The 10,763-nt window shown below is 41.7% G+C and overlaps 1 protein-coding gene across 1 annotated transcript in view; it reads left to right on the forward strand.

The window, feature by feature from the left end:
- The window catches only part of prr35 (proline rich 35), a 20,574-nt gene extending 11,090 nt beyond the window's left edge, over positions 1-9,484 (forward strand). The window contains exons 3-5 of the mRNA XM_017687264.2: positions 1,676-2,843; positions 3,913-4,234; positions 5,348-9,484. Coding sequence (XP_017542753.1) covers positions 1,844-2,843; positions 3,913-4,234; positions 5,348-6,152 — 2,127 coding nt within the window. The 5' untranslated portion in view covers positions 1,676-1,843 and the 3' untranslated portion in view covers positions 6,153-9,484. The remainder of the gene's footprint in view (positions 1-1,675; positions 2,844-3,912; positions 4,235-5,347) is intronic.
- Positions 9,485-10,763: the final 1,279 nt, after the last annotated feature.

Below are 10,763 nucleotides of genomic sequence, written 5' to 3' on the forward strand. Positions count from 1 at the left end.
GAGAGGGAGTGATAGAGCTGGGGTATTTAATGAAAGGAGAGATAACGGGGGCATTTAAAGAAAGGAAATGTGTGTGTGTGTGTGTGTGTGTGTGTGGGGCGGGGGGGTGGGGTTTAAGAACACTGTATGTGCCCTGACCCACATCCCTTCACTAATGATGCCCTGTGGGTTCAGACCCTCATTACATACACACACACACACACACACACACACACACACACACACAAACACACATCCCTCGTCCGCTCCGCGTGGCGCCGATAACCGACCTCCGGGGTCCTGCCGAACAGCACACCAAAACCTGCAGCTACTGAACAGGTGCAGCCCCCCAGAGACGCACACACATACACACTCACACACCAGGCTGCATGTGAGTGTGTATGTGTATGTGTGCTGGAAGTAATGAAGGATGGCAGGTAGAGTGAGAACAGACCAGAACCCCCCCAGACAGGCTAGTGGCAACAACCCTCCCACCATCACCAGCCCCCCAAAAACACCACACACCCCCACCCCTGTATACACATAAACATACTCATAGCATAGAAACACACAGAGTGCTGCGTAAACTTTAGACTATGTTCATCCTCTAGTTTAGTTTTGTCTAGTTTAGCTAATTCTAGTTTTAGTTTAGTCTAGTTTAGTCTAGTTTTACCTTATTCTTGTTGTAGTTTATTCTATATTTACCCTATTCTAGTTTTAGTTCATTCTAGTTCAGTTTAGATTTACCTTATTCTAGTTTTAGTTTAGTCTAGTTTTAATTTATTCTAGTTTGGTTTAGTCTAGTTTTATCTCATTCTAGTTTAAGTTTAGTCTATTTTTAGTTGATTTTGTTTCAGCTGCACAGTAATAGTTGAGACTGACTGCTGTACTGTGAGTTTTTTGAACCCCCAAAGTACAAACAATGTAAATCTAGTCAAATGTAAATGTCTGAAAGGTCGAATTGCAAGGTTTGTTGATTTTCTAAGTGAAAATAGCACATCGTAAAATAACACAAAACCCTGTATCTTCTTTTTTGTATTTTTTCATTTTTTGACATAATTTGAAAAAGGTTAGCAGCCCTTTATAATCTTTCAAAATCTCATGATGAACAGACCAACAGAAAGGGTCCAAAATTACTTGGAAGAAATTATTTATCCATGGACTTTAATGAAAAGTTGAGAATGTTTTTTCCTTCTCCTGTAAAGTTACCTTTTTGGAGATACAAGGTTTTGTTCCAACAGCAGTGAAATATATATATATGTGCGTGTGTGTGTGTGCGTGTGTATGTGTGAGTGTGTATGTGTGAGTGTGCGTGTGTGTGTGCGTGCGTGTGTGTGTGTGTATCTATCCCTCAGGATGTTCAGCACATAAACAGTAATTGTGCATTTAAAGTGTTTTCTGTACGCTTTTAAACAGATCGTTCTTCAAGGGTTCTTTAGTAGTGACAATGGTTCTATATAGAACCATAAACACTCAAAGAAACATGTCATGCTTATATGGTTCTTAGCATGGTGTAGTAGTTCTTCAGATTGATGAAGAATTGTTCTATGAATCACCAAAAAAGGTTATTCTATTGTCACGATGTCAAGCTTGTGTACGACAGCAGAACACTTTTCAGTGCTATGCAAAGGTTCTGTATAGAACCATAGACAACTTTTTAAATGATTATTATTTATTATATATTTTTTCTTCACAGCTGTTGCCGGAATGTGTGAAATCTGATGGATGTTTTTTTACTCAGTCCCGGATCAGACTGCCCAAACATTTGACAAACCCAATCCCACCAACATCCAGAAAAACACTGCAATTACAGTCGTTTATTCCTGCCACTCCACCCTCTGCATCCCACTGTCTTTCCTCCACCATGCCGAAAGAGGAGTGCAAAGTGCCTCCGGGCTGTAAGCAGCACAAGGAGCGGAAGCCCAAGAAGCCGCATTACATCCCGCGTCCCTTTGGCAAGCCGTACAACTACAAATGCTTCCAGTGTCCATTTACCTGCATGGAGAAGTCACACCTGTACAACCACATGAAGTACAGCCTGTGCAAAAACTCCCTTTCTCTGCTTATAGAGTCCGACTGGCCTTATAAGAAAGGCAACCTGCTCCATTCAGAGCACCTGCGGCTCCAGCAGGGGGCGCTGAACTCTCGTAACAGTCCGGCTAAGGAGACGCCAGAAGGGGACACTGTGGCAGAAGATGCTTCCATCCAAGCTCAAAACCTGGACCTCAGCTTCAACGAAGCTGAAGAGACGGAGATGGAAGAGCGGGGCGGCGAGGGAGGAGGGGGCCAATCGGAGGCCGCGGAGACAAGCGTCAACGGTGCGACCAACGATAGTCCGAAGCAGGAGGCGGAGCTTGTGATGGCTGATGTGTTTTCATTGGAGGAGCAGCTGCTCAGAGCGCGGTCAGTAGAAGTGGAGGCCAAACTGCGCCATTACCGACTTTCCAAAACGTGCCTGTCCGGCCCAGCCGCACTTCTGTCCGAACAGTTCCGCCTCCTTAGCAACCAGACGGCCAGTGCCAAGCCGAAGTCGGACACTCTGGCCGCTGGGTCGCTCCCCTGTTACCCTCCCCCTTTGACCACGGGTCATGTTGACTGCTCCGAAGCCCCCGGCCTTAATCTCTCACTGCTGGGGGTGGGATACCCTTTGACCTCTGTCACCCCTGGACTCTTTTCCTACCTTAACCCTGCCCTCAGCGCCGCCAACACAGCCACCGTCACCACAGCGACCGGCCCGGCTCAGATCGGACCCCTGCCCTTCCTGGCGTCGGCGGCCCAGCTCACGCACACTCACACACACTCGGACCGCACGCTGCTGACCTCTCCGAGACTCTACTACCCCTTCCTCTGCGAGCACACCTTCGGTAATCAGCACATCATTCGTTATTGTTATTAATCATCTGGATCTGGGTCTCACACACATTCCACTGTCCCATTACACATACAGTGGAAGGCAAAAGCTTCAACACCACTGCTCATTATTTGGCCCTTTTCTGCCCGTTTTAGTGGACAATTATTAATTTGTCTTTAACATATTGAAAAAAAAACAACCGCTATACCTCACTGTACATACACTATATATACGCATTACTGAAATGCCTAGAAACAACTGGCATGTTAATCATTTATTGTTATTTAATATACAGCAATAATTTACAGAGTATACTGTAGATTCAGATATTACAAGAACCCAAGTGGTAAAGAAATAATACTAGAAACCAAACCACATTTTCAGATGTTTTATTCCATGTTTAAAGTATTTTAGCAACAACAAGAACTGATTGTAATGACCATTACAGTATATGGATAGAATAGAGGATATATAAAGGATATAATTTTATTGGAACTTCATTCTGATATTAATTTTATTAGAACTTCATTCTAGATATTAATTTTTATTAGAAGTTCATTCTGGATGTTAATTTTATTAGAACTTCATTCTGATATTAATTTTATTAGAACTTCATTCTGATAATAATTTTATTAGAACACCATTCAGATATTAATTTTATTTGAACTTCATTCTAATATTAATTTTATTAGACCTTTATTAGAACATTCTGGATGTTGTACAGCTTTCTCTGTCATTGTAGAATCTTTCACAGCTCTGTAAAACTAACATTTCTTAATTTGTATTTACATTTTCATACTGATTTTCAGACATTGCATACAACATGAATATTAGAATAACATTTATTTACAGCTAAATTTGCTTCATATTGATAAAACAGTGAGTCTAAACTTTTAAACAGTGATAGTAATATCAATAATGATTCTTTACTCATCAGGCTCTGGGAGTTGCTGTACACAAAGTCATTCATTTAATTTATATAATTAATTAATTTTCAAATTTCTTAGCCTCTAGTTTCTAATATTTGAACCTACACTGTATATTTTGATCTAATTAATTCATCATTTCTGTTCCCCCTGCAGGAGATCAAGCTAAACCGATGAAGTCCAGCGTGTCTCTAGACACACCTGCCCCCACATACTCACCCAAACTCAACATGTGGAAGGTTCCAGCACTGAGACCCTCAAACCCGCAGACCTCAAACTCAGCCTGGACTTCTCCTGGCCGCTCGTCCACAGACAGGCTGCCGGGCCGCGATGCTAAAGAGCAGGGAGCCAAGAGAGCAGCGGCTGCTGTGGACTCCCACAATGCACCAGTCGAGAAGAAAACACTGCTTTCCTTTCCACTGGACCGGGCCACGCCCACTGCCACCATTACAGCCGACCGACTTCTCCTGCACAGCAGGCAAGAGCAGACGTTATTAATAACGAACCCTCATTAATAAACGTGCAGCCAATCACTTCTTTAATTTACTACTTTAGTTTAAAAACGGGAGCTATGAGGCTAATGTAGCTAACAAGCTAATACCCCACCAATTAGCACGGTGCTAACTGCATGCATAAACCTGCTGCAGTGGTTTCTGACACCCTGTGCCATCACAAGATCGAAGATCTGCCTTATAGGACCGTTCTTCATTCTCCGTTTGGTGGCTTGATTATTTTGCTTTTTGAGATTATTTCACTCTCATAGACGTTTGATTTGGAATCAACTACACAGTTAAAAATGAGGGTTCTTCAAAAGTTCTTTTGTACAGAATAGGGTTCTGTATGGAACCATGAACACTCAAATCCAGAATAATATCCAGAATGAAGATCTAATAAAATTAATATCAGAATGAAGTTCTAATAAACCTTTTGGATGTTAATTTTATTAGAACTTCATTCTGGATTTAAATTTTAGTGGAATTTCATTCTGGATGTAAATTTTATTGGAATTTCATTCTGGGTGTTAATTTTATTAAAATTTCATTCTGGATGTAAATTGTATTGAAATGTAATTCTGGATGTAAATTTTATTGAAATTTCATTCTGGGTGTTAATTTTATTGGAATTTCATTCTGGAAGTAAATTTTATTGGAATTTCATTCTGGATGTAAATTTTATTGGAATTTCATTCTGGAAGTAAATTTTATTAGAACTTCATTCTGGATGTAAATTTTATTAGAACTTCATTCTGGAAGTAAATTTTATTAGAATTTCATTCTGGATGTAAATTTTATTTAAACTTCATTCTGGAAGTAAATTTTATTAGAACTTCATTCTGGAAATAAATTTTATTAGAATTTCATTCTGGAAGTAAATTTTATTGGAATTTCATTCTTTTTGTCCTTGAGAGTTTTAAAGCATCATGTTCCTTCATAACATCTCTACTTTCTTTTGCACTCCTTTCTGTCTTCTTTTTTCCTCTCTTTTGTTCTGCTGTCCATCTCGCAGCCTTAGTTTGCCTGTTTTTCTCACTGTTTCTCTCTTGCTCTGTTTTCCTGTCTGTTTCTCTTCTCTTCTTTCTCTCTTTCTGCAGTCTGCACTCTCAGGCTGGGCTGGACGAGCGCTTCTCCGTCAGCCCCTCCAGCCCTGGCTCCTCCCCCCTCCATGGCTTGGAGAGAGCGAGGGAGCAGGGCGAGGAGAAGGAGCGAGGGACGAACAGAGGGATGGAGAGCTGTGCGGCCGCTCTGCTGCGTGATCTCTCCTCGGCGCTGCAGGAGTACCACCATGCGGAGCGTCAGGCCGCCCTGCAACCTGAACAGCGCCACCTGTGGGCCCACCTGGGTAAAATACGCTCTGAGCTCTCCCACATCCAGCAGGCGCTGGAGCGGACGGCCCGCCAGAGTGACGGACCCTTAGACCTGTCTGTTAAGAAGGATGCGGTTGCCATGACAATCGGGGTGGAAGGCATTAGGCAGCCGGGCATCCTGGGAGACAGGAAGGAAGCGAAAGAGGAGACGTGGTGCTCGGAGACAGACGAGGAAGAGGAAGACAGGGATGAGGGAGAGATGGATGAAGAAGGCAATGAAATGAAAGAGAGGCGCAAGCGTTCCCTGGACGTTCTGATCAAGCTGAACCAGTCGGCAATCTCCATGGTGAAGCCGGGTGCTCCCCTAGTGAAGCCGGGCATTTCCATGGTCAAGTCTGAGGTTCTGCCTGGAGTCGGAGGAGGTCTGGCACTGAGGGCAGCCGAGGCAGAAGCTTTATGGCACAGCAGAACCACAAAGTGTGAAGCAGATTCCAGCGTGCTGCTGTGCTCGAAAACCCCAAACCGCCCATCATCCATCCAGCACCTGGACCCTGTGTGCCCCCCCAGTCCACTGACGGCCACCGATGCCTAACTGCTCCTGCTCTGACCACTTAGCTGCCACTTATGAGTGGAAAAAGAGCCTATGCTTAAATAAGACTACTGCGACTGTAGTGAGGTTCTCCTGAACACAATAAAAGTATTTGCGTCAATCCATGTGAAACCACTGAAGGTCACCCGACTGACCATCTCAGGTTTGCTTAATATTTCACAGATGAATATATTGTGACAAAAAAGTCTCCAAAATGGAAACTTTAGGAGAAGGGAAAACATTTCTTAACTTTGAATGGAAGTTTGTGGAACAAAATTTTCTTTAGGTTGTATATTTTGGTAAATTCTTCATGAGATTTTAAAATTCTGTTAAAAAAAAAAGACGGAATTGGTGGTACACAGCGTTGTTCTGATAGCAGAAATACAATACTGCTTAATATTTTATATATGTTAGAATATATAACTGCTACTGTGCATGAAACATTTGTGCAAAATTTTAAATATTGATTGTGGCCTTAAAATCAGTGCTATTGAAAAAAGTACAAACATCATAACTTTTGAAACATTGATGCTACATGCATAAAATTTTTTCAGGACTTATTCTCTGGTTTAAGCTATTTCATTTAGATTTTACTACCAAAATTTGATGATATAGAGAAAGATGTTTACCATTTTATGTTGTGTTGAATATCTGGGAAAAAAGGTTAATTTTAAAGTTAAAAAAGGTTTATTTTAACCTTGTTGATCTTGACAATGAAGCACAATAAATCTTTAAAATTGTGGCATTCTTCACATCACAGTACTCTTTTTCCTAATTTTTACCAGTGGTATTAGATGTACAGTTATGAAGATTTTTGATTTAGGGAAACAAATTCTGCTTAATTGACTAAAATTAGTATATCAGAGCACATTTCAATGAACAAGATGTAGCAAATGTAGCACATGGAAAATGAAGTTGGTATCATAAGCCAAACTATATTTTTAAATGGTCAAATACACATTTTACAGCACACATATATTTAAAAGAAACAGGAACTACATATATAAGTGCAAAATTTTTTTAATATAGATTTTTAGAAAATAACGAACCAATTTATATTTAAACACACCTTAATCCAAAGAACAATCCCTGGACATTCCATGCATTTGGCACCAAATGTTCAAAAATGATAACATCAAATATTGCACCCTCTTCCACAGCACTGATTTTAAGGCAAAATTGAAGGAAACATCCACATTTTAAACCCCTAAAATCTCAGAAGAAGAATAATAAAGATACAAACCTAACACTTTGCACAGTTTCTTGGGCGTCATGACTTCCTGAAAATATTAAGCAAATGCAAGATGACCAGATGGTCAAATAAAAAAAATCTAAAATCGGATAATTTGGGTAGATTTGTCTTATTGGAATTTATAAACATTTGATAGTTACAGTCTTACCAGTTTTCTGAAGAGTCTGTGTCCATGTCCACTGCTGATGACCTCCTGACCTACACCCCCCCCCCCATGCTGTCCATTACTGATGACTAAAACAGAACTGAACAGAACTTTTAACTTTATTCAGAATCTGAGAGAAACAGACTTCTGATGGAGTTCTAGCAGAGAGGGAGCGAGAGACCATGAACTCCAACCACGACCATACTGTATACCAAAGGAGAACCTCCCAACCACAGGCAGGACGAGGGAAATCAGTCTGTTCAACATATCCAACCTCCAACAGACCACAGGCAAAGAAACAGAAACCCAGTAGAGCTGACTGCCATCGGCCATCCGTTTATTACAGATGACATGGAAATAAGAAACTTTAAAAAGATGTTTAAAATGCATCACTTCTGGCTTCGTTGGTGACATTATTTACATTGTTGTATCAGCATGTTACCGTCTTCCTCACAAATACGTCTCTCAGTAACACAGATCTAATGAAACAACTGCAAAAACAGCAAAAGGCGAGAATTCAGGACGCCAAAGCCAAGCGCCTTACAGATGAGACATCAGAGGGAAGGTTTCCTCTCAGGCCGTCCACACGTGTCCAGATATTTTTGAAAATGTAATTCAGAATCAGAATCAAGCTTTATTATATATTTATTTATAATCCAGCGAGGCTTACACATACATGGAATTTGGTACTGGTTACAGGAGCTCACAGGCCTCCCTGTGAGGATCCTGACCTCCCTGCCACACAGACAGGGCGCTTTCCTTCATGCTTTCAAGGGATTTTTGAAATCCTTCTTGTCCATGTGGCTGAGCAGCTTTTGTGCATGTTCATAGCAGTTTACTGACCACACAGAAATCTGTCTGGTGACTGGGCTGCGTCTGTCTGCTCTGCGGTTTAGAGACTAATTGGGAGTTGATAAGCTGTTTATAATTGAATTTGGCTTTAATTTTCACCAATCTGTAGTGGCATCACAGCGTAATGTTCTTGTAAATGTGGCAAATATTAAAAATACCTCATTCCTGATTCTACAGAAATATGACTGGGTGATTCCCATTAAATCATAACTCCATAATTCAAATGGGAAGAATAACAAGAAAAGCTCAGCTTCTCTGCCTGATCAGGACAGCGTGGACGCTTCAGAGATGGTAGTTTAGCCGCGCCGATAGTGGTAGGTCTTCTTCTGCTTATTTCAGCTTTTATTTTCTGGCAGAGTGTGAGCATTAAATCCGTGTGAAACAGAATTATGGACATCTGAAGCCATGCAGATCACAGCCTACTGTTTTTGTAACATGTGGCCTTTAGGAATATCAAATGTTATAGGGTGTTGTCGCCCCCTACTGGGCTGGCGTGCTCGCGCAAGCGTTTTTGAGTTGGTTCTCGCATGAAAGGAGAGATTTCCGAAAGCACTGCCGGTGCCATATTCTGAAAACGCAAGCACATTTTAAAAAATGTTCAGCTACATGTGGGCGAGGCCTCAGTCATCAATGTGACTGCTTTAAATAATAGTTGAATTATTGTAATTATTCAGGAGTTTACATAGGAATATAATGGATGGAAAGAGAAACAAAAGTCCCACAATGAAGCACTCATCAGATTTCAGAGAAACGGCGGAAAATGACATTTATTTTGTACAGAATGTATTTACAGTGATCTTTAAATGTTTTGCTGTGTTGTGTGGACTCGGTAAAGAGTTTCATTTGCACTGTGTAAATATTCAGCTTCTGTTTACTGCGGGATCTCTACGGCGTGTTTTGATGAAACTGACTCTCACTGATCCTCCATCACTCGCACAGAAACGTCACCTTTTCACCAAAGCGAACGGGAGAAAACTCTCTTCTTCAGTCACTCAACAGAAAAGTGTTGCCGAACCTGTTCATATTATTGTGAATTTGATGTTCATTGCAGAATTTCGAGTGAATAAAACAGTAAAATCTGAAAAAGGTCTTCAGTGAACTGCTTTTTTGGGAGCTTTATTTTAAAGGGCACAGATTTTTCTTGCAGATGTCCACATACAGTGAGGAAAATAAGTATCTGAACACCCTGCGACTTTGCAAGTTCTCCCACTTAGACATCATGGAGGGGTCTGAAATTTTCATCTTAGGTGCACGTCCACTGTGAGAGACATAATCTAAAAAAAAATCCGGAAATCACGATGTATGATTTTTAAATAATTTATTTGTGTGTTACTGCTGCAAATAAGTATTTGAACACCTGTCAATCAGCAAAAATTCTGGCCCTCAAAGAGGCCCCGTTAGTCCGCCTCTAAGAAGTCCACCTCCACTCCACTTATTATTCTAAATTAGAAGCACCTGTTTGAGGTCGTTAGCTGCATAAAGACACCTGTCCACCCCACACAATCAGTAAGACTCCAACTACTAACATGGCTAAGACCAAAGAGCTGTCCAAAGACACCAGAGACAAAATCGTAGACCTCCACAAGGCTGGAAAGGGCTGGAAAAGGCTACGGGGCAATTGCCAAGCAGCTTGGTGAAAAAAGATCAACTGTTGGAGAAATTATTAGAAAATGGAAGAAGCTAAACACGACTGTCAATCTCCCTCGGACTGGGGCTCCATGCAAGATCTCACCTCGTGGCGTATCAATGATCATGAGAAAGGTGAGGAATCAGCCCAGAACAACACGGGAGGAGCTGGTCAATGACCTGAAGAGAGCTGGCACCACTGTTTCCAAGGTTACTGTGGGTAATACACTAAGACGTCATAGTTTAAAGTCATGCATGGCACGGAAGGTTCCCCTGCTTAAATCAGCACACGTCCAGGCCCATCTTCAGTTTGCCCATGACCATTTGGATGATCCAGAGGAGTCATGGGAGAAAGTTCTGTGGTCAGATGAGACCAAAATAAAACTTTTTGGTCTTAATTCCACTCGCCGTGTTTGGAGGACGAAGAATGATGAGTACCATCCCAAAAACACCATCCCTACTGTGAAGCATGGGGGTGGAAGCGTCATGCTTTGGGGGTGTTTTTCTGCACATGGGACAGGACGACTGCACTGTATTAAGGAGAGGATGACCGGGGCCATGCATTGCGAGATTTTGGGGAACAACCTCATTCCATCAGTTAGAGCATTGAAGATGGGTCATGGCTGGGTCTTCCAACATGACAATGACCCAAAGCACACAGCCAGGATAACCAAGGAGTGGCTCCGTAAGAAGCATATCAAGGATCTGGAGTGGCCTAGCCAGTCTCCAGACCTAAACC

Source organism: Pygocentrus nattereri, chromosome 3, assembly GCF_015220715.1.
Source record: "Pygocentrus nattereri isolate fPygNat1 chromosome 3, fPygNat1.pri, whole genome shotgun sequence".
Lineage (NCBI taxonomy): Eukaryota > Metazoa > Chordata > Actinopteri > Characiformes > Serrasalmidae > Pygocentrus > Pygocentrus nattereri.